This window comes from Carassius auratus, chromosome 42 (genome assembly GCF_003368295.1).
Source record: "Carassius auratus strain Wakin chromosome 42, ASM336829v1, whole genome shotgun sequence".
Lineage (NCBI taxonomy): Eukaryota > Metazoa > Chordata > Actinopteri > Cypriniformes > Cyprinidae > Carassius > Carassius auratus.
This window is the reverse complement of record NC_039284.1, coordinates 16912335-16937470: the sequence shown is the minus strand read 5'-3', so window position 1 is coordinate 16937470 and position 25136 is coordinate 16912335. Positions and strand designations below refer to the sequence as shown.

General features: G+C 35.5%; 2 protein-coding genes across 2 annotated transcripts; both read left to right on the top strand.

The window, feature by feature from the left end:
• Nucleotides 1-9892: 9892 nt before the first annotated feature.
• LOC113060902 (pulmonary surfactant-associated protein B-like) lies at nt 9893-12479 on the top strand. The gene is made up of 4 exons (XM_026230162.1): nt 9893-10003; nt 10258-10322; nt 11356-11451; nt 11520-12479. The coding sequence occupies exons 1-4, from the start codon at nt 9961-9963 to the stop codon at nt 11682-11684; spliced, it is 369 nt and encodes a 122-aa protein (XP_026085947.1). The 5' UTR covers nt 9893-9960; the 3' UTR covers nt 11685-12479.
• Nucleotides 12480-15818: 3339 nt separating this feature from the next.
• On the top strand, nt 15819-18508 carry LOC113060900 (antimicrobial peptide NK-lysin-like). The gene is made up of 4 exons (XM_026230159.1): nt 15819-15998; nt 16256-16320; nt 16825-16920; nt 17017-18508. Exons 1-4 carry the CDS (start codon nt 15956-15958, stop codon nt 17185-17187), a joined length of 375 nt encoding a protein of 124 aa, XP_026085944.1. The 5' UTR covers nt 15819-15955; the 3' UTR covers nt 17188-18508.
• The last annotated feature ends 6628 nt before the right edge of the window (nt 18509-25136 follow it).

The following is a 25136-nucleotide window of genomic DNA, read 5'->3' as shown; positions in this document are numbered from 1 at the left end:
AATTCACCGACTTCTACAAGGCTAACTGCCTAACTGACTGACTTAGCTCGTAATTTGTCTTAACAGGCTTTGGAATTCCAAATGTCACTGTAAAGAGAGAACGAGCAGAAATTAGTTATAACAACAACAATTAATGATTTTAAGTAACAATTTACTGTACTTTTCCAAATTAAAGACAATGCTATTTATAATATTACCCCCTTTTAAGATGTACCTTTTTGGAAAAAGACTTTTTAATTTTTTCCAAAATGTATGGTAAATACTAGAAAATTAACCAACATTCAGTTAAAAAACAATTTATAGCATACCATAAAATAACCTTTATTGCAGCAGTCATTTATATTAATTATGATATCCATCTCAAAGTGACAACCATGTTGGTTAGCCAACAAAAATTTTATTAACTTAGATGCGAAATCCTAATATTGTAATCTTAAAACCTGCCTGGGAGAGATTTTTGTGAGTTATGGGTTGAGGGCGGGGCTATCGAGTATTCATTTAATTGATAAAATAGGTCCCTGCACCAAAAACATACTGTATGTTTAACCAGTGGTGGACGAAGTACACAAATCAAGTACTTGAGTAAAAGTACAGATACGTATAGTAAAATATTACTCCAGTAAAAGTACTCCTTTTTAAATTTTTTATGTACTTAAGTAAAAAAGTACTGAAAGATAGATGTTTGCAATTATATAGGCTACTTAATTTAATTTTATATTAGCACTTTTTTTTTTTTTTTAGAATCCTACTGCTCAAAATACCTGGGATTTTTCCAAAATAACCACTATATGGAGTCAAGATATATTTTTGTTGTGTATATGGACTACGTTGACGAGAGTAATGATCACTGTGAAGCTTACACTGTGATTTACCCGAGAGAAAGCAGAGTTGACCATCTTATTTTCACCAGTAAGAACAAAGTATTTTAAAGTTTGTTGTTTTACAGAACATCACAGTTATATATGACATTATAATAAGGCCTGAAGTTAGGAAGAACATTTTAAGGAAAATATAATTATATTTTCATAATGATTTTTTCCTTCTCAAATCTTGTCTGTGGTGTAAAAACACCCATGGCCAAACAGGGTGCATCTCCTCCCCTCTTTGATAATTACTGTAACGTTAGTTACCATGTTCTTAACATCACATTCTTACTTTTCTCCCCAGATGTGTGTGTGTATATATATATATATATATATATATATATATATATATATATATATATATATATATATATATATATATATATATATAGGTGGTTGAATAAAAATATTTGGACATTATTTATAAAAATTACCTCAAGTTAGCACCAGCAAGCTTGTTAGCTAGACAGTTAGCATCAGCTAACAATATTTCAGTACGGTTATGAATAAACATTCATGTCTGTTTACTCGTTTAGTTAATCCAAATAACGTTACTGTTGATAAACAATATAAAAACAGACGTCACATAGGACATGGTAGCATTTTAATAAAACTGTTAATATTACGGCAGCGTGGAATTTGAACATGCATGAGTTATTTTATTTAATCTGTGTTAATGTTTTTTTTTTTTTTTTTTTACCTAAAACACAGAGACGCTGATATGTGTCTGCATCGTCTGCACTCGAGAATTTCAGTGGGCTTAAACAGATCACTCTTTACAGTGGATTTAGTTCCCAAACAACGGACAATTTTTACCTAAATATGATTTTCAGTTACAATAATTTATCCTAAATTTCAACATTAATAACTTACTTTTATCAACATCAGACGCACGAACGCTCACAAGATCTCCCGGTTCTTACTTCTGTAGACTCGCACTAAACGGTTCATTTGAATCAGTGAGTGGTAGACTCCTGAACAGCTTCAATCGGATAATTCTAATACGCAAACGAATCGTTTGGTGCGATTCGCGATCCGATTTAAAAGTTTATTTTGAAAAGACTCGGTTCGTTCATGATGAATCAGACACCGCTTCTCCGTGTCGGAGCACGTGATATATTATAGGGATTAACCATATGTTTTATGAAATGTAGTGAATTTAAAACTACAACTGTATGCTTTGAAATGTAGTGAAGTAAAAGTAAAAGTTACTCAAAATAAAACTATTCCAGTAAAGTACAGATACTTGAAAAATGTACTTAAGTAAATGTAAAGCTACTCCGTTACTGTCCACCACTGTGTTTAACTCAATTATTCGTTGGTAAATCAAACTAGACATGCACTGACAGAGCATTGAGCGAGCGCTTTTGCCTACGAACCCCTCCCCCATACAAATCCTAAAGTCCATGTTATTATTATTCACCTGATGAAAACTTGATTTCCATCTGTAAATTGTTTAATCGGATTGTAGAAGTTTGATAAACTAATGTTACCAGTAATATTTATGGTTTACTTAACGTTAAAAAAATCTGCGACGACACTCGACTAAATATACCATCGACATGATTTAAAAGCATGTGGGGTTATCTTAAAACATTATTGTTGCATTTAATCTGACAATGAATGTATTTTTATAATATATCATACGATTGATACTGAAATTCTTACCTTTTAACGAGCTTTGAAAACAATACAGTCAGTCCCCTCATGTGTCCTTTCCAAACCAACGGTCCTGGTGTGGTCTGGATTTCAAATCCCATGCGCAGACGCTCTCGCGCACGTTGCTCCCGCGCAAACGACTATTTCACAAACCTGAATTAGATTAATTATAGCCTACACAATGGAATTAAGTTGAGAAGAAAATACAAAGTAATTGTGTGACATGGGCTTATTTTAATTAAATAAATCAAACAGCAGAAAAAAATCATTTTACATGAACACAATTTGTTTGAAATCTGAAACAATTTGAACATTTTCTTGCAAAGTGATTATATCATGTTTTGATGATTATGTTGAATTTCATTTAGAATTTAAACAATAAAATTATGTTTCCATCTTAAACATAAATGTATTAAGTAGACTGTAAGTGTATTGTTTTAGTAAATTCAGTAAAACTGCTTTTCCTTTTTTTCAGTGTGTGTGCACTTTTAAAGGGTTAAATGCAGAGCACGAATTCTGAGTATGGGTCACCATACTTGGCTGAATGTCACGTCACTTTTTTTTTAGCTTTTTATTTAATTTCATTTGTAAAGAAAATATGAATTAATCAATAAATCTAAATAAAAAAAATTCTTAAATCAAGGGATGAGACTTTAGAATATCCCCAATGCAGAGCACGCTCACATACATACAGAGAAAACTCCCACAGATAGATAGATAGATAGATTAATGCCAAAAATACATATATTTAAGGCAGGAGTGTCAAACTTTCATGGAGGGCTGAGTTTTTTTCCAATCCTGCTCCAAAACCAATTTTCAAATAAGCCTGAAGGACTTGATAAGTTGGATCAGGTCTGTTTGATTGGGGTTGAATCTTGACTCTGCAGGGCTCTGACCCTCCATGAATTGAGTTTGGCATTCCTGATTTAAGGGGTGATCTTGTTTGCTTGGGAAACCCTGTGAGACTTAGGTCTCTGCAGAGCAAAAGTGGGCGTTTATCAACTTGTGGGTGTTTTCAAACTGCTGGGTGTTTCTTAATCATGCATTCAAAATGATCCCCCTTACCCAACCCCACCCCTAAACCGTCTGACGTCTGCCAATCAGTTATTATGGTCTAAAAACACCCTGATCTGGTAACTCCCATTACTTACCTGCAGAGACCTATACTTGAACCCTGTTGCTGCTGTAGATAAGTGTATGCTGAGATAATTCTCAAACCCCTTCATCTGAAGAAAAATATATCTATCTATCTGGCCCTCCCCTCCCATCAAAAGAGAAAAAGCTATCAGCCAATCAGATTGGAGGACCAGAAAGAACTATCATATCATATTTGTATGTATATGTACAAAATGTAAAAAATAATAGTTTGAATATATATATATCTCAAGGTCTATAAATCAAAGTTTCAAGTTGGAGTGTTTCTCTCTTCCAGTTGATTTGCTCTGTATAAAATCTCCTTAGAGATCCTTTAGGCCCCCCTAATGGCAATAACCATAAAATGCAATTTAATGTTATTTATTTTCCACGAGGGGGCATCAGACCCAATGCATGATATATTTTACAATGTCTTTTTTGTTATTGGGAAATAAACTCAACAAATATGCTTATTTTCATAATAAAATACAATATTTAAAGGTAAATAAAATAAAAAATCACTCTCACAAAAGCACCAACAGTGTAGTCTGATTACAGAACGAAGGTTTCTAATGAGTTGGTTCTTTTTAGTTTATCAAAAACATAGAACAGTATGAGGATCCATAATTATTGAAAAGCTTTTATGAAACACTAGTGAAATTAACACTTATATCAACATTAGTGAAATTCATTCATTTGCATTAGTGAAAAGCCTGTTGTTTTCAAATAAACTTTTAAAGGGTTAGTTCACCCAAAAATGAAAATGATGTCATTAATGACTCACCCTCATGTCGTTCTAAACCCGTAAGACCTCGGTTCATCTTCAGAACACAGTTTAAGATATTTTAGATTTAGTCCGAGAGCTTGCTATCCCTCCATTGAACTGTGTGTACGGTATACTGTCATGTGGAACTACATGAGTCATTAATGACATAATTTTAATATTTGGGTGAACTAACCCTTTAATGAAGGTCAAATCTAAACTCTGCAGGGCTGTGGCACAACAGAAACTGAGTATGACAGCTCCAGTACAAAAACAGTGAAGTGTGAATCCTATACTGTATATTTTAAATGACTGTTATGTGTAGTTTATTATAACTTTAACAAATGCACAACTAGTAAGTTACTGACTGGTTGTTAATGGGATAACCTTGATAAATAGTAAGAAGTATTTTAGAAATATGAATGAATTTTGTTTAGCATTGTTGCTTAATGCACAGTTAATGGCAGTTATTGCAGTGCATTATACACATCCATGGTAGTACCACATCATTTTGGAAGAACCTTATGACAGAACATTAAATTTGAGTGCAATCGTATTTATTACTATCTGATAAACTTGATATTGTCACAAAAACAACAACAAAGCCCTGTGATCAAAAATAAATGTGACCCTAAACCTAATTCTAACCCTAATGTGCCTATAAAAAAAATTGCATTCCTAGAAATTAAGAAATGTGTTTTGTGATATATATATATATATATATATATATATATATATATATATATATATATATATATATATATATATATATATATATATATATATATATATATATATATATATATAAACATCCACCCTTTTTTCACACATGGCACCCTGAGGATCACATACAGGAAGTAAAAAAGAAAAGAAAAATTACAATAGTCCAGTCTAGAGGTCATGAATGCATGAATTAGCTTTTCTGCATCAGAAACTGGTAATGTTTCTTAGCTTGCCAATATTTCTGTCTAAGTTGTTGTCTATTATAACACCCAGATTTTTGACTGTAGAGGAAGTTACAGTAGCCTACATACAAAAAGTATATACTAATGAAAGTATTAATTTCTTAACAAAACAAAAAAACTGTAGTGTAGTGAACAGTATTGTAGTTGCAGTTCTTCAGTACAGAGACTTTCATAACTAGGAGTTAACTTTAATACATTGTTTGTAGCTATATTTGATTTATATGTTTTATTTCATATTACAAGTACAGACACATTTGGTTTGCAAAATTATAATTGGTAACACTGCAGCATTAAAGTCATAAACTACAAAGTTAGAGTAGTGAATATTAGAGTTTTATCAGAATATTTGATAAACAGGTCCTTCTAAAAAAAATAGCATATTGTGATAAAAGTTCATTATTTTCCATAATGTAATGATAAAAATTTAACTTTCATATATTTTAGATTCATTGCACATCAACTGAAATATTTCAGGTCTTTTATTGTTTTAATACTGATGATTTTGGCATACAGCTCATGAAAACCCAAAATTCCTATCTCAAAAAATTAGCATATTTCATCCGACCAATAAAAGAAAAGTGTTTTTAATACAAAAAAGTAAACTTTCAAAAAATGATGTTCAGTTATGCACTCAATACTTGTTCGGGAATCCTTTTGCAGAAATGACTGCTTCATTGCGGCGTGGCATGCAGGGAATCAGCCTGTGGCACTGCTGAGGTGTTATGGAGGCCCAGGATGCCTCGATATCGGCCTTAAGCTCATCCAGAGTGTTGGGTCTTGCGTCTCTCAACTTTCTCTTCACAATATCCCACAGATTCTCTATGAGGTTCAGGTCAGGAGAGTTGGCAGGCCAATTGAGCACAATAATACCATGGACAGTAAACCATTTACCAGTGGTTTTGGCACTGTGAGCAAGTGCCAGGTCGTGCTGAAAAACGAAATCTTCATCTCCATAAAGCTTTTCAGCAGATGGAAGCATGAAGTGCTCCAAAATCTCCTGATAGCTGCATTGACCCTGCCCTTGATAAAACACAGTGGACCAACACCAGCAGCTAAAATGGCACCCCAGACCATCACTGACTGTGGGTACTTGACACTGGACTTCAGGCATTTTGGCATTTCCTTCTCCCCAGTCTTCCTCCAGACTCTGGCACCTTGATTTCCGAATGACATACAAAATTTGCTTTCATCCGAAAAAAGTACTTTGGACCACTGAGCAATAGTCCAGTGCTGCTTCTCTGTAGCCCATTTCCTGCATGCGCCTGTGCACGGTGGCTCTGGATGTTTCTACTCCAGACTCAGTCCACTGCTTCCGCAGGTCCCCCAAGGTCTGGAATCGGTCCTTCTCCACAATCTTCCTCAGGGTCCGGTCACCTCTTCTCGTTGTGCAGCATTTTTTGCCACACTTTTTCCTTCCCACAGACTTCCCACTGAGGTGCCTTGATACAGCACTCTGGGAACAGCCTATTCGTTCAGAACTTTCTTTCTGTATCTTACCCTCTCGCTTGAGGGTGTCGATGATGGCCTTCTGGACAGCAGTCAGGTCGGCAGTCTTACCCATGATTTTGAGTAATGAACCAGGCTGGGAGTTTTTAAAAGCCTCGGGAATCATTTGCAGGTGTTTAGAGTTAATGCTAATTTTTTGAAACAGGAATTTTGGGTTTTCATGAGCTGTATGCCAAAATCATCAGTATTAAAACAATAAAAGACCTGAAATATTTCAGTTGGTGTGCAATGAATCTAAAATATATGAAAGTTTAATTTTTTATCATTACATTATGGAAAATAATGAACTTTTATCACAATATGCAAATTTTTTGAGAAAGACCTGTATATTGTGGGTGGAAAGAAACGCTCACTTGTGGTTAATGCAGAGGTCTATAAAAAAGAGCTCCGTGGGCTTCTGAGCATCACTGAAGTTCAGTTTCTGAAAGCTTCATCTTCAAGCTGGTTAGCGATCATCTGCTAAGATGCTCCGCAACATCTTTCTTGTCAGCATGCTCATAACTAATTACATTACTTGGTTACATTTTCTGGAAAGTAATGTGTTACTGGCAGGGCTTGCTTCTTTGTTTTCAAAATGTAAAAAATGTAAAATGTAAAAACCCTTTCACACCAAAAGGTGAAATAAATAAGCCTCAGGCTGAAGGAAAAGTAAGTTCACATCTGTACAGTAGAAAGCAGGAGAAGAAGGTTCAACACTTTAGCAATAAAACAAACAATGAAGCACAAATGTTAGTTTATCTAAAGTCATCTTTGCTTAGTATTGAACTGGATCGTCAAAGGTCAGCAACAAAGACATTGGTTAATAAAATGGGATTAAATACATAAAGGATATTTTTGTTAACGTGTAATTGCAGTTTTGCGTCATATTCTGAGTTCTGATTATTCAATAAATTTTGATGAATACTGAATCTGTTTAGTTTTTTGTTTGTTTTTGTGATTAATATGAATCAATACATTTTCACATTTAGTCTAGAACTGCAGTAACATCATTACACAGTGCACACAAACCTTCCTTTACTTATAAAAAAGTGATCTGATTACGTAACTTGCGTTACTTTTTTTGTGTTAGGCCAAACACTGTTGTATTGTGTGTTAGGTTATAGTCATTTTTTTATGCTTGAATCATTTTCTTTTAACATTAATTATTGTCAATTTATTTGTAGTCTGTTCAGTTCATTCTCGACATTCAAGATGTAAAGATCTCTGTAATGACAATAGTTGTTAAATGAGTACTTGACCATATCTTTTTCTTCATGTCCTACGATCTTATATTACATCTTTCCAGTGTGTAGCACAACTGATGGTGTGGTAGCTGGGCTCAGGCTACTGTAGGTCATGATCTAAGCATTGCAGTACTAGGCTGCACTGCATGAGGTGTTGCATGCCCTGCTTTTCTCGCTACCGCACTAGCACTTGCTGGTTGGTGAGAGACCCCAAGCATGTAGCGTTTGTAGTCATCTTCTTACTCATAGCCTATCAAGGGTCTTCCAGATAGGCCATGGTTGATTGTTACCTTGTCAGCCAAACTATGAAAAAAAGTTTGAGTTTATAGTCCGGAAAATACGGTACTCCAGGTAGAGCACGCGTATTCTTCTACGGAGTAGCATAGTCCCAAAGCTGATACTCTAATTGTGTTTGGGTCAGCTCCCCATTTACTGTTGGTTAATTTCCTGAGTAGATTATTATATCTTGTGCTGATCTTTGATTTCAGTCTGATGATATGCTCTCTATAGGACAGCGTACGATCTAAAGTGACCCCAAGGTAGACTGGGTAAGGATGGTTTTCCAGTTCTAGTTCAACCCATATTATTTCCAGCTCTCTCTTTAACTGTTTGTTATTGAGATGGAAGCTGCCAAGTTGGGTTTTACTCGGATTTTTCTTGAGGTGGTTTTCCTGATAATATGCAGACATCTCTGATAGGGCCTTTTCTAAATTAGTTTCAATGTCTGGAAATGCCTTCTACTCAGTTGTCAAACACAGATCGTCAGCATAGATACATTTGCTGCATTTGAATGGCAGGGTTTGATTTACATTTACATTGAATCATTTAAGCGACTTACAAATGAGAACAATAGAAGCAGTCAGGTCAACAAGAGAACAACAATAGTATACAAGTGCCATGACAAGTCTCAGTTAGCCAGGGTTTTTTTTTTTTTTTGTCTTCAGCGCCTTGCTTGACCTAGTTTCCCAGTCTTGGGAATTCCCCTTCATTTGGTTTAGTATATTCCCATGTTTCTTGAGTTCAGGGTCCTGTCTAACATTGTGTTTTGGATGTGTTGCAAACCTGTTTCTCTGTGTTCCTTGTGTAGTTGGATTAAATACCATTTTCCTAATTTTGCCTTCATGAGCTCCGATAAGCAACATTCTGTGACATAAATTAAGCACGTACAGTGTTTCCTGATTACAGAATGAAAGACTCTAAAGGTGATGATATGGGGCAAGTATTTTTTAAGTATTTTTAAAATAAAAATGAAATTAAACTTTGTTTAGTATTGATGTAAAATGTAAAGTTAACACCAATTATTGGATAGTTTGGTTGTAAGAGTTACACCGATTTAGGTGGGGTGCAGACTGCCTCTCTTTTCAGAAGTGATATTTCTAGAAGTCATAGGACATTTCTGAATTTGAATTCCACAATGTCACATCAATTCATGAAGGACTTTTAAAATTATAACAGTTTGAGAATTAGAAATGAGGAAGCAGTTCTTGATTCTATTCTGAACAGCTCAACGTGTGGTTTAGTGTGAAAACCATCAGACGCCCTGCAATATGCAAGCTAAAGAAACTCTCTTCTTGAAAGTTGAGGCAATAAGAAAAGAGTGAGTTAAAATGATTTATCTTTCTAAATTAAGGCTTAATTATTTGAGGATCCTTCTAGTTGGGTGGCATTAGGGCAACCCTTTTCAAATGCAATATTTCAAAGAAAGTTTCAAACTAACTGGTCCTCACTTCACAGTGTCTGTGGTTTCTTCTAAAAATAGAGGTGTTTTAATAAGAGTGTCTTCAAAGACCCTCAGCAAACAAGAGAGTTTTCAGTCTCATTGTGTTCAGACTCTTTTGCCAAACAAGATGCTGCGGAGAATCGTCCTGATCACCCTGCTGACATCCTCAGGTATAACTAGCACAGATCAGTTGTTTTTTATCTTTATCCATCTATTTATCTTAATTTTGTGTGCCTAGCTTGAAATGACTGTATAGACTGGTTTGGACCGGCTCAAGTTCATTGATGTGCAATGCTGGTCATGCTAAAACCAGCTTGAATGTACCTAAAGTATACATTTCACATTCTCGCTGTTTAACTAAACCGATGTGCTATATTAAATGGCCACATTATTTGCCACATATATCATGCATTTTTTCTTACAGTTTGTGCCCTTCACTGGGAAATGCACAAAGAAGATTCCATTGGAAATGAATTTGAAGAAAGCTCTGTGAGTCATCCTTAACATCGTTTACCATGAGCTTTTCTTGACTGCGATAACTTTAGTTATGTCAAACGATTAATTGTGATTAATCGCATCCAAAACAAGTTTTTGTTTATATAATATAGTATGCATGTGTACTGTGTATATGTAACACCAGGCCAGCAGAGGCAGCCTTCACCTGAGTACTGACTGTTCACCGCTCCCTCTGCTTCTACAATCATTTCATTTAACACAAGGCAGCGTGTTCATACTTTTGCAAAGTATTGCTAGTTTACCTGCCTTACCAACCGGTTTCCTAGTGACTATTCTGACTGCCTGTTTTCACGTTCTTGCTTCTTGAATTGCTCCATTGTATTTACTGCCTGATTGGACTGATGTTTGTGTTTGACCTATCTGCCTGCCTACTTGTGTCTGCCTTTTGGATTCCCCTTGTAATGTGCATGTTGAAAGATCGGACTGCTATTATGGTACTGACTCTCTGCCTGGCTTAACGACTCGGTCTATAAGATCTTTCCCTAATAAACTTAATAAACTGCAAATGGATTCTTATACTGCCTCATCCTCCTCATCCTTTATTTTGTATAAATACACACACATGCATGTATATATACTTTTAGTTTGTATGCGATTAATCGTGATTAATTGTTTGACAGCACTAATGATAACAAATAGCATTTACACAAAATTAACTAATTTAGATAAATTATTATTTTACACATCAAAATTCACACTGTTATTTGAAAACTGGAAAACTACATGATCTGTTTAGGTGATGGTAGAATTTACAACTGTCTATTTAATTGGCCAAACAATAATATGACTGTCAGCTGATTCATCACTGTCTTATGCATAGATCCCGATCTATAGAGGTAAGATCTTTGTCATATACTGAAATGAAACTTCAAGAGTGTTTGCAAGATGCATAAGCTAGAAAATAATTTTCAAACAGCTAGTCGTGTCCACTTTGAACTGCTAATTCGATTCTAAATGTCATATGAAACTATTGATACTAAAATACTGCCATATATTGATATATTAGGGTGAGATAGAAACAGAACAACTCCCTGGAAAGTGCTGGGCTTGCAAGTGGGTGATGAAGAAACTGAAAAAACAGATCTCCAACGGAGCAACTCCGGTCAGTATCAGTACTTTTTTATAAGCTTTAATAAATTAATGTGAGACTAATGACTTAATTGCCTACAGGACGACATTAAAAATAAGCTGGGGGTGGTCTGTGATGAGATCGGCTTCCTAAAGTCAATGTGTAGGAAGTTAGTGAACCAGTACATGGACACTCTGGTTGAAGAACTTTCAACTACTGATGATGCCAGAACCATCTGTGCTAACATTGGTGTTTGCAAGAAATAGGCATGGAGTTAATGAGCTTATAACATTTTAAGAATCATATTTGATGAATTTAATAAATGCATTAGCCATAATGAGCTTTTCAAACAGCTTTTTGTGTGAGATACAGCAAGATCTGCTACTGCAAGATTATGATGTGACAACATGTAGCTATACGATAAAATAAACAATTTTGACAGGAAAAACAATGTCAACATTTTTTCATTGTTCTGAGTAAATTTGAAATCAACCCCATAATATAATCTGGCAATATATACTGTACAAGCACTTTCCTTTTTCACAACAATATAATTGGTTACTTGTCAAAAACTGAATGTAATGTAAATTACCCATTTACCCATAGCAATTTTTGAGATGCTCAGAAAGAAATAGCTTATGTCTGAATTGTCAGTAAACCTAGAGGGAATGTACCATCAAATTTCCTTTTGAGTTTGAACATCATGAGTCAAGTTAATCACTGTTTTGTGGTTTGAACCTACAACCATTCTGTTATCAGTGTAGATCTTTACCAATAAAACCACTGGCTGGATACAAAAGCAAAATTCACAAAAAATTGACAATTTATTTATCCAAGCTGACAAGACACTGGCGATTAAACCTGGGTGGTATGAAGGTAAATGAATGGCAAAAAGATTTTTTATATGCAAGGTAGAGTTGTGGAAATGTACATAAAACTGTAAGCTTAAATTAAATTTGCATGCACAAGAGAAGCTTTGTAAAGGTGTAAATCGTGTTTCAAGTGTAAGAAAAATTATATGCAGCATTTTACTGTTACTCATAAGTGTAATTCAAGTTTGGTGAAACTGCAGCTTCATGCTAAAGTTAAATAAATATGATCTGCATTCTTATAACTTCCATTTTTCCGCACTTACACTTTTGGCTCATTGTTTTCGCTAAAATACGGTCAAAAGCACTGCAAGCCTGTGAACAGTGATTTGCAAGCAAAAACAACAGTTTAAAGAACTGCAGAATGGATTGACTGCATAGAACCAATCTGTTTGTGTAAAAAAAATGTCTAAATGACTTGTTGTGCACGTGGGGCAAGTTCCTGAAATAATAATAATAATAATAATAATAATAATGTGCTTACAATTTTTTCACGATTTTCTCTCAAACTGAGTTTTGCAAGTGTGAGAGGGAGGGCGGGTCCACCACCTTCTTGTAGCCAATCACATGAGGCTTTCACTGACTCTCCATTTTTCTTTTATTCCGATTGGTTCAGTAAACACATCATATCTCAAAACATTAATCTTCATTTCGTTCCGGATCGTTCTCGCTGCCAGAATGGTACTTTTTATGTACATATAGTCTACATTTAAAATAAGTATACAATAACTTAATTAATATACTTTATAAGTTGTGTACCATTATACTAGACTCCCATGTGTTCATACTTGTGAGTTGGTGTTAACATTATTGGATTGATTTGACTTTACATAGAAATTTCATATATCATATAATCTGCATACACCATTAATCTGATGTTAAACATTACATTCAAAATTATGTTATGTGGCAATACTCAGCTTTAAAGTATCAGAGTGCTATACTTTTTAAAAACCTTTTTACTAAACCAATAAAGCTACATAAATCTGAATTTGTCCATTTTTCAATTGTAAATTTTTAAATTTTGGTAGTGATTCTGATTATTAAACTGATCAATCTATTATAGGAAGCAAGTATGAGCAACAAAATGCTTTCTATGTGTCCATATTTGATAAACATGAAAAACCATCAAATATATAAATCAACCTTCAAATATATAAACCATCAACCTTCAAATATATATAAAAAAAAATAATAATACAGCTTTGATTTAATATGTTTTTAATTATGTTTAAATATATATCCAAATTAAAGTAAGTAATTATGTTGGAATCCAACTTTCCCAGCCACTAGGAAACGCACAGCCATGTTTATATGTTTAGATATTGCTAAACAGCCATCTAGTGGTTACACAATGGTATCACAGAAGATAAATGGTGTGACTATTATGACTAATTTATTTTATAGTCTCAAGCACACAGAAATCATGCAAAAGAAAATTAAGTACTTTTACTATGATAAAAGGTTTGTGATGTCCACATAAAATTGTAGAGGCTGTTTCATCTATCGTAAAAAGGTGGCCTTAAATGAAAGAATAAGTGAATAGTTGAATTAAAGGTTTGGCCAACAGCCTAGACAAGGATTAGATTGTGAAGTCTAGCAGCAGCAATTACTGTACATGGCCTTTGGCTCCCTTTGCAGGTATTTGTAATAACATGTTATGTACTGTACATAAATAGTTTGTTTAGTGTTACTACATCATGTTTTTTTAACAGTGTTATTAACCAATCATTATTGCTTCATTGTTTTTTATATAATGCATTTTAAAAGCTATTGATGGCTTAGGTCTGTTTTAATGCAAACCACATAGTCTGCGTATAGGGAGCGACGGTTATTAACAGTTTCCACAGATTACTTTTGCTTGGGTGGTAATATTATATAAGCCTATTAATAAGGAAGTTGGCTAAAAAAGTTTTTGACTGTCACGATACGATGTAAATCTGGCCCTGTCCAGGAGCAAAGAAATGCACCATGACTTAAATTAATAAAATAGCTTTAATACTGAATTGCTACATTATATTTTACAGAAACAATACGACACAATAAACTTGTTCACTGTAGAGAGAGACATGTGTTATTCACACACACAACTTTCATCTCACTCAAAATGGCCAAATTTGGAAAAAAAGTTTGCCGATTAATTATTGTAGGTACTTGTCTCACTCAGTGTCTGTGGTGGTTATGGCCCTGATCAGACATGAAAATATGCTTTTGTAGGACTATCATGCAGTCAGTTAATGGTTCAAAACTTGAAAGTTTTTTTTTGCAAACATTTCTTTGAAGAACATGACCGTAAATATGAACGCAAGATTGAATCTGAATGTAACACAACAAAAAGCTCTCAGCCAATCAGATTCAAGGACCAGAAATAGTTGTTGTATAAATACATCATACTGTAATTGTATGTATAAACAAAATGTAAAAAATATATATGCATAAATGCATAAAAATTATAATTGTATCAAATCGAACTATTTTTCCATATTCCAGTTGATTTGATCTGTATAAAATCTCCATAGAGATCCTTTAGGCCCCTCATGGCCAAATATATTTCACCCATCCAAGTCTCTCCTCAGTCGTGGCACTGAAGGTGGAAGAGAGTGCTGGTCATTCAGTTCCTGCCAGACCTGAGACTCAAACCCATGACTGTGGGTTACAAGTCCAACTCTCTAACCTTTAGGCCACGACTGCCCCAAAAATGCAAGTAATATCATTTATTTTCCACAAGAGGGCATCAGAAAAATAAAATAAAAATCTGAAGGACTTGATTAGCCAGATCAGATACACTTAATGAAGCTTGAATCTAAACTCTGCAGGGGTGTGACATATATGTGGGTTATTATAACTGAAACAATTGCACAACTAACTAATAAGTAACTGACTGTTTGTTAATGTGATAACATAGTATAAGATAAGATATTTTGACAGATGTATTTTATAAAAGAAAATGTTTAGCATTGTTGTTTAATGCACAGTTAATGGCAGTTATTGTATTGCATTAGGGTTAGTATTGCCTGGTATTACTGCAGCATTTTTGGAGATACCTTATGACAGAACATTCAATTTGAGTGCAATCATATTTATTACTATCTGACATCATGATATTTTCACATAAACCCTGTGATCAAAAATAATCACTGAATATGTACAGTTATGTGGCTCATTATTCTATTTGCAAACGTCAAGTACAATATATAGTTTGTATATTGTCTATTTTGTATACGGTCTATGCTGGGTTTTTATGCGTGTGTGTTTGTGTGTGTGTGTGTGAGTGAATGTGCCAGCTTGTCACACAGAATAAAAATAAATAGATTGATAAAGGTAACTAACAACTGAATTCTATATAATTATATAGAATTTTTTTATTGCATTCCTAGAAATTAAAAATTGTGGTTTGAGTTTTATTTTCAAGCAAAAAAAAAAAAAAATAAACATTTAAAAACACCCGCCCTCTGATTTTTCACAAATGGCACACTAGGGATTACATACAAAAGAAGAAGTAATGCCAGGAGTGAGTGTACATCATCTTCACATGTTGAGGGTGCTACTGGTCTCTCTTTGTCTGTGGTTTCTGGTTAAAAACTGTTTTAGAAAGAGTTTAACCGAAGACCTACAACACGCAGAGAGTTTTCAGTCTCATTGTGTTCAGACTCTTTTTGCCAAACAAGATGCTGCAGAGAATCGTCCTGATCACCCTGCTGATATCCTCAGGTAAAATTAGCACAGAACAGTTCTTAGTTACCTTTATCAATATATTTGTTTTTATTATGTATGCCAAGCTGGCACATACACTCACACACACACTCACTCACACACAAAACCCAGCATAGACCGATTTGGACCGGATTAAGTTCAGTGCTGGTCATACTAAAACCAGTGACCAAAATATACATATCATATTCTCAATGTTTAACTAAAGTCATGCATTATATTAATTTCTCACATTGTTTGTGCATTTTTCCTCACAGCTTGTGCTCTTCACTGGGAAATGCACATAAAAGAATCTATTGGAAATCAACTTGAAGAAAGCTCAGTGAGTTCTTAACTTCATTTATCATGAACGTTCATCATGATCCCATTTTATGTTCACTTGTAGAGAAGCACAGTGAACTGCTTTAACCAGATTGTGTATTATATCTATAATTGGTGCTCAAAAATGTATTTTTAATATAGAAGTTGCATTAATTTCCATTGTTTTTCAAGAATTGTTTTCCATGACTTGTGTTAAAAATTCACAAACTGCTATTTGAAAATGGAAAAACTACGTGATCATTTTATGCAAAAGTGGAAAAATTTACAATAATAAATTGACCAATAAAATAACACAATTACCTGTCAGCTGATTAATCAGTCTGATTATGCAATCGATCATGTCAGGTCAGATCTTTGTCATATACTGAAAAAGAGCGTTTTACAAGAAGCAGTTGAGCTTGGAAATGGTTTCCAAACAGCTAGTCTTCATGTTCGTTTTGAACTGCTAGATTCTAATCGTCATACTGTATCTAAACTATTGACTCTGTATCTGTTCTCTTAATAGGGTGAGATACAAACAGAACAACTCCCTGGATTGTGCTGGGCTTGCAAGTGGGCCATGGGGAAGCTGAAAAAACGAATCTCCAATGGGACAACTGCGGTTGGTAACAGTAGCCTATTGTTTCATATGCTTTACTAAACAGATTCGTGTTAGAACAATGGCTTAATGTTGACTCTGCTCGTCACTTTCCTACAGGATGAAGTAAAAAAGAAGCTTGAAAATATCTGTGATCGGATTGGCTTCCTGAAATCACTGTGTAGGAAGTTTGTGAACAAGTACATGGGCACTCTGATCGAAGAACTTTCAACTACTGATGACGCCAAAACCATCTGTATTAACATTCGTGTTTGCAAGAAAAAGGAATAGAGTTAATGACCTTAAGGAATCCTTGATAAATTGAAAAAAATGCTTTTTTATTTGTTTGTTTCTAAAGGGCTTTTCACACTGTACTTAACCCTGAGTTACTGTCATTCTAAACCCAATTTTTAAACCCAGGGAAAGGAATGTTTCACACTTATAATTGAGAAAATGAGTTAGAACCACTTTTTGAAACGATGTGGTGTTAGAATGTTATGTAGACAGTAATATAAACCCCAGGGAATCAGGGGAAAACATCTGATATTGGCAAAACATATTTGGCAAACAATCCAATGTGTACGACTATTTGTGTTTCTGGAAAGCAGCAAATTGATTGATTGTTGATTAACGGAACATTGTGAGATTGCAGTGAACTGAAGAGAATGACTGCTTTTAGTGATTATAGAGAGATCGCTCTTTGCACATTTTCTATGCATACCGACACAAACAGCTGTGCACTCATACAAATGCATGAATGCGATAACTGGAGATTTTCACTTAATAATAGATTACTTTTTTAATTTGTTTCTTGGCAAACCCTATCCTGATAGCACACGTTCGTCACGGAGATGTCTGTTTGACATCTGCCTTTACATCCGCAAGATGCATTTTTTTAGATTGTTTGCTCATCTGCAATACGTCTAGGACGTTTTTTTTTTTTTCATTTCAGGGGTCAAATAGATTTTTTATCTGAAGATGCTTATGATTTAGAATGAATGTAAAACTGACATCTTAAAGATGTCTATCAGATGTTTGTACACAGCAGATGCTTTCCAGATGAAGAGATCTTTAACAGACATCTGGCAGACGTGCGTGTGCTATCTTGGTACCGTATGCCTTAAGAACACCTGAAATACCGAACGAGTTGCACAGGATAATTTTATGAAATTTGAATCATTTTGTAAAAAAGATTGAATGTCTCAATTCATTAAATGGAAAGTTGAAAGCATATTTTTTTTAAAATAATGTCTTCTTTTTTTAACCAAAAAAGCAGTATACATCTAATGTTCAACAAAAGAACGAAACTCATACAGGTTTGGACCAAAAACTGGAGGGTGATTAATTTTGGGTGAACTATCCCTTAACTATTTCAAGTGTGAAAGCCCTTAAGCGCTTGCTTTAGCTGTAAAAGTTGGTGAAATTCTGCACTAGAGCTAGAGTGCACTAGAGATAAAAGTGTGAGAATAGTGCTTCAGTATATAATAGTTTTTTTGCGAAATTATCATGTACTCTCAAGTTTAGACCATCTGTTTTGTATGTTTTTTTGTTTTGCTTTTTGCATTGAGCTGTAAAATGTGTGTGGAAAAATAAAACATGTTTTGTCACCAGATTTTGCGCTTTTTCAAGTTTTGGAGATATTTTTACAAATAGAGTATTCTTGAATTCATATTTTACTGGTCTGTTTCTTGGTACATCAACACCATATTTCAAACTCATCATTTCTTGCATTTTGCAAATCATCAGCAATAAAGATGATTTGCAGAAAGATCATCAAGACTGTCAAAGACTGACAGCCTCTCATAAAGTACAAGAAGAACTACAAACATTACTGGACACAATAAGTCAAGTTCAGAGATCATTATTAATTTGTTTAGGTGGCTGGTGACACATCCAGCAATTCAAATTCTGTGCAAATGAGCTTCTCAAACAGCTTTTCCTGTGAGACACCGCAAGATGCTGCCACTGCAAGCTTACCATGTGACTGCATGCATCTATATAATAAAAATGAGGCATGAAAAACAAATTTGTCATCACTCTAAGTAATTTGAAATATTTATGATAAGATGCAGCAAAATTCACAAACACTTTCTCTTATTCCCAGATTCAAGGACCAGAAATAACTGTTGTATAAATACATCATAATTGTATGTATAGACTTTTGTACAATATGTAAAAAAAAAAAAAAAAAAAATGATTATATATCTGAATGCATAAAAATTACAATTGTATCAAACTGAACTATGTTTCCATATTCCAGTTGATTTGCTCTGTTTAAATCTCCATAGAGATCCTTTAGGCCCCTCTAGTGTGGCCAAATATATTTTTGCTCTGCATTTCACCCATCCAAGTCTCTCCTCAGTCGTGGTACTGAAGGTGGAAGAGAGTTCTGGTCATTCAGTTCCTGCCAGACCTGAGACTCAAACCCATGACTGTGGGTTACAAGTCCAACTCTCTAACCTTTAGGCCACGACTGCCCCAAAAATGCAAGTAATATCATTTATTTTCCACAAGAGGGCATCAGACCCAATGCATGATAAATACATAATAAAATAGAACTTTTTTGTTTTTGTGAAACAATGTAAACGAATATGCTTATTTTCATTATAAAACACAGAATGTAATGGTAAATAGAATTTAAATCGATCCCCCCAAAAAAAACCTATAGATAAAGATATTTTATCAAAGTATATTGATATGAGCTCTCCTGACCAAATAAAGAAGTGTCATTTAAATGCTCCAGGTCATTTGGACCTGTGAGGATTAGGTTTTATTACTCTCTAACAAAGAGAGGATGATGTTTTAAAACACACACACACACAAAATAACTAAACCCAATGATGCTCGGATCTTTTAATTGTTTTCCTATGTGAATTCTACTGAATTCTGAAATAGTTTCAAGCAAAACACTTCATTATCAGAACCACAGTTGAGTCCAATTACAGAAGGAAGGATTCTAATGAGTTGGTTCTTTTTAGTCTAACAAAAACATACAGTACAGTATGAAGGGTCATAAAGGCCATAATTACTGAAAGGCTTTAAAAGAAATTGAAGTTTCTATCAACATAACTGAAATGCATTTATATGCATCAACGAAAGGCCTGTAGTTTTCAAATAAGTCTGAAGGACTTGATTAGCCAGATCAGATAGACTTAATGAAGCTTGAATCTAAACTCTGCAGGGGTGTGACACTACACAAACCGAGTTTGACACCTTCAGTACAAAAAAAAGTGTCATGTGAATCATATTTAAAATTATTGTTATGTGTGGGTTATTATAACTGAAACAATTGCACAACTAATTAATAAGTTACTGACTGTTTGTTAATGTGATAACATAGTATAAGATAAGATATTTTGTCAAAAGTATTTTTTATTAAACTTTTTTTTACCATTGTTGTTTAATGCACAGTTAATTTTGCCTGGTAGTACTGCAGCATTTTTGGAGATTGAGTGTAGTCATATTTAGTACTATCTGACATCATGATATTGTCACATAAACAAAAACAAAGCCCTGTGATCAAAAAATAGACATCACCGAATATGTACAGGTATGTGGCTCATTATTCTATTTTCAAAAGTGAACAACCAATTTATTTATTTATTTATTTTGGTGTGAGATTTTTTTTTCAAGCATAAAAAACATCCACCCTCAGATTTCTTTTTACAAATGGCACACTGAGGATTACATACAGGATGTAAAAAAAGAAGAAGTAATGCCAGGAGTGAGTGTACATCATCTTCACATGTTGAGGGTGCTACTGGTCTCTCTTTGTCTGTGGTTTCTGGTTAAAAACTGTTTCAAAAAGAGTGTAACCAAATACCTAAAACACGCAGAGAGTTTTCAGTCTCATTGTGTTCAGACTCTTTTTTGCCAAACAAGATGCTGCGGAGAATCAACCTGATCACCCTGCTGATATCCTCAGGTAAAATTAGCACAGAACAGTTGTAAGTTACCTTAATCAATCTATTTGTTTTTATTCTGTGTGCCTAGCTGTCACACACACACAAACCAGCATTCCCTTAAAGGGGGGGTGAAATGCTATTTCATGCATACTGAGTTTTTTACACTGTTAAAGAGTTGGATTCCCATGCTAAACATGGACAAAGTTTCAAAAATTAAGTTGTACGTTTGAAGGAGTATTTCTGTTCCAAAAATACTCCTTCCGGTTTGTCACAAGTTTCGGAAAGTTTTTTTCGAGTATGGCTCTGTGTGACGTTAGATGGAGCGGAATTTCCTTATATGGGTCCTGACGCACTTCTGACGGAAGAGCGCGCGCTCCCGTATAGCACAGCACTGAGAGCACAGACATTCACTGATCAGAGCGAGAGTGTCGCGAAAAGTCACAAAAGAAGTGTGTTTTTGGTTGCCAGGGCAAGACAACCCTGCACAGATTACCAAAAGAGAAACAGCATTAAGGGACCAGTGGATGGAGTTTATTTTTACAGAGCATCAACGGAGTTGTACAAGTGTTTGTGTTTGTTCCCTGCATTTCGAAGATGCTTGTTTTACAAACAAGGCCCAGTTTGATGCCGGATTTGCACATTGTTTATTTCTTAAGGATAATGCAGTCCCAACGAAAAAGGGTCACGATCGTGTGTTGGAACCGCATGCGGTGAGTAAAACTGCTTCAAATATCTCTGTGTTGTTAACTTAGCTATCGGCGATTAAGCACATCAGGTAAACAACATGCGATGTTGTCATCAAACTGCACTTTCCACATGTACAGCTTTAAAAAAAAAAAAAAAAAAAAAGACGACATAAAGTGGAACTTAGTCATTTTCCAAAACCGCTAAGCAAATATATACAGTTTCAGTACATACCACATAGAGACGTCCTGCTGTAGTCGTTGCTGCTGCTGCTCTCGTTAAATTTCAGCCTCTGGATCTGATTCTGGATCATAAATATACGCTGAATCTGACTGTAAGCCATGGTTTGTTTTGGATGTTTTTTTTCCTCACGGTAATGTCACAGCTTCCACATGCTCTCAACGCAAAAGCCTACTGGCGCTAGTGATTCTTTAGCTCCGCCCACACGTCACGCCTCCAGCCGGTCGTGTTTTTCCAGGAAAAATCGGTACAGACTATCTTTCTCTTATGAATATAATAAAACTAAAGACTTTCTGGAGTTATGAAGGATGCAGTACTACTCTATAGGTACTCAAGATTAACAGGAAATTGAGTATTTCCCCCCCCCCCTTTAATGACACTTCATCAGTAACGTCTGCGGGTTTGGAACTTCAGATGGCAAAAGTTCTAATGTTTATTACTATATGTAAGTCTTTTTCATCATTGGTCCTAAATCTTTTGCTTCCCAATTTCGTCCTACATATTCTGCAATATGTGGGAAAGAATTAGTTACACTGAACCATTTTTTTACAAATTCACCATCTGGTATATTTAAAGCTGCTCCCTGTTTACCTATTATGATGTACTGGGAGACAATCTCAATCTCCTGTCCTTTTGATTCTTGCCATTTTTGTTCTATTTTTCATCCTTCTTGTGATATAATTTATCTTTGTGCATTGAAATTCTGATTTTGATAGCTGTGTTTGAGGAATCTGTGCTTCAATAAACTTTCCCCAATTAACAAGTCTGTCTCACATCTTGTTCTATCTGTCCTATCCAATAGACATTTGCTTTTGGCTCTGCAACTACAATTTTTGTTTCTGTTCTTATTGCATCAATTTATATTCCTTCTAGAGAGCACCCAATGTGTAGCCCTAATTTACAGATTGCATCCCTTCCTAACAAATTGATAGAAGTCTGATTCGATACCGGAAAGTCCAAATGTCCAATCTTTTGTTTGTAGACACACAGGAGCTGTTATTGGAATTAATTGCATTTTTCCTGAGAATCCTATTGTCTTTGTAAATTTTCCGGACAAGGGGAGATGTGAAGCATATTTTACATTTAAACAGGTATAAAAAGCACCTGTGTCTAACATCATGGGTGTATTTTTTTCTTCTATTTTAATATGCATAAAAGGCTCTTTATCAGCTTTAGTTGTTAAAATTGGAAGCTGACTCTCCCCTGTAGGATTCTCTGGGCACCCCTAATAGCCTGTATTGTAATCCTCCCCAAGGGTTTACTGGGCCCTGTACTGGACCTTGGTTAGTCTGTTGCCAGCTCGCTCCCCTTCCACCCTGAGGTTACTATTACTGTTGGATAGGTGGGATAGTCATTTTTATTATGTCCGGGCTGTTCCATATGCCCAGCACACACTTGGAGGACCAAGTGTGTGGTAAGGTTTGCCTCTTCCTCTCTGGCCTTGCTGTATGTTTTTTTTCTCCATCCCATTGGTCCTGTCTGTTGAGTTTAAACAGTAATTATGGGCACAGGGATAAGGTGTGCGTTTGGAAGGACTGCTGTAAGTGGGCTAAACAATGTTGCCATTAATGGGTCTCTTTCTGGATCCCCGTCAGTTTCTTGCTTCCACCTTTTCACTTTTTCAATACTTCAAAAAACAATTACATCCATATTATGAGAGTTCACTGCTCTGTCTAGAGTAGTTGTTTGAAGAATTTCATCCATCTTTGCCACTCCTACAATTTTAGCCACCAAAGCTCTAATGTCTCCTACAGCCAAAAGTTTGCACATAGTTTCTTCCTCAAACACCCTGATCCACATTCCAGCCCCCTCGTGAATATCTAGGAGATGATTGACTAGCCCCTCAAGGTCCTGTGAAGCCCAGGGGACATACTGTCCCTGCTCACCATTGATTAAAATTGGGAGTTGTGCAGCCAGTGGTCTGAGCATCCCCTTTTCTCTGCCCTGTGCCCATTTTCTGCTATCAAATAACTCATTTCCTTCATGCACATCCTCATTACTGTCAAACAACTTACTTATCGCTCTTTCTAATTTATTTACCTCTTGTATCTTTTTTTCTGGATTCTTTGATTTTCTCTTCTATTTCTTCTTCCATAGCTTCTACTTGTGCTTCTATCTTTTCTCCAATTTTTTTCTAATCCTTCCTCAAACCTGGTTTTATCTTCCATGTTTGTTTTCTTTTTTCTAAAGCTAACCATGCCTTTATCACAATTCATCTGTAAATACCCTTTAATTTTCTTTCTGTTTTGCATCTGTATTTTTAACAGCTGGTTGTTTTCTCCTATCAAATCCTTATATGCCCCTCCATCCAGGTGTGGAGTAGCTTGGCCTGGTACACTTGAAGCACCGCCATGGAGTGCAGTGCTGAAGCAGCCTGGCCAGCTGAGGCGTAAGCTTGTCCCACGAGAACCAAAGTCGTCCGGCATGGTTTGGATGGGAGGGTCACCTTAGAGTTCCATCCAATGGCAGCTGGCGGACACAGGTGTGCAGCCACGACTTCATCTACTGGAGGGATCTTCTCATGGCCCTTCTGCCCCACGCCATCAACCGCAGTGAGGGTGTGAGAGGCAGATGTTTTGAGGAGGGCAGGGTAAGGAGCACATCATGACTTTGTGAGCTCTTCATGGACCTCAGGGAAGAAAGGTGCCGCCCTCTGGGAAGGGGCCTGGAAGTGTCCCGGCAAGAACCACTCATCTAGTCGGCTGTATGAGGGCTTCTCAGGCGCAGACCACTCCAGCCCGAGTTCCTCGACGGCCTTGGACAGGACACGGATTAGCTCGGTGTCCACAGAAGTCCTGGCATCGACCAGCTGGGTAGACATCAAGGGGTGGGGTTCTGGGGCTTAATTAATGCTTATTGGAGACACGAACCGTTTCAAACGATTCAGTTTGATTTGGTGAACTGGTTCAAGAAGATCCGGTTTCATCTAAGGATTCGTTCACGAACCGGATATCACAAACTGCTGTGTTTTTAACTCTAGTTTTTGCTATTTTTGGACCAAAATGTATTTTTGATGATTCAAAAAATTCTAACTGACCCTCTCAGTTTTTCTAACCTTTCTGGACATGTAAAGTATACAGTGCACACAGTTTTAATGAAGAGACTGAGAGCTCTCAGACTAAATCTAAAATATCTTAAACTGTGTTCCGAAGATGAATGGAGGTCTCACGGGTTTGGAACATGAGTTATTAATGACATAATTTAGATTTTTGGGTGAACTTACCCTCTATTGAACCTTGAATCTAAACTCTGCAGGGGTGTGACACTACAGAAACTGAGTTTGACACCTCCAGTACAAAAAAAAAGTGTCATGTGAATCATATTTAAAATAATTGTTATGTGTGGGTGATTATAACTGAAACAAATGCACAACTAACTAATAAGTTACTGTTTGTTAATTTGATAACAGTA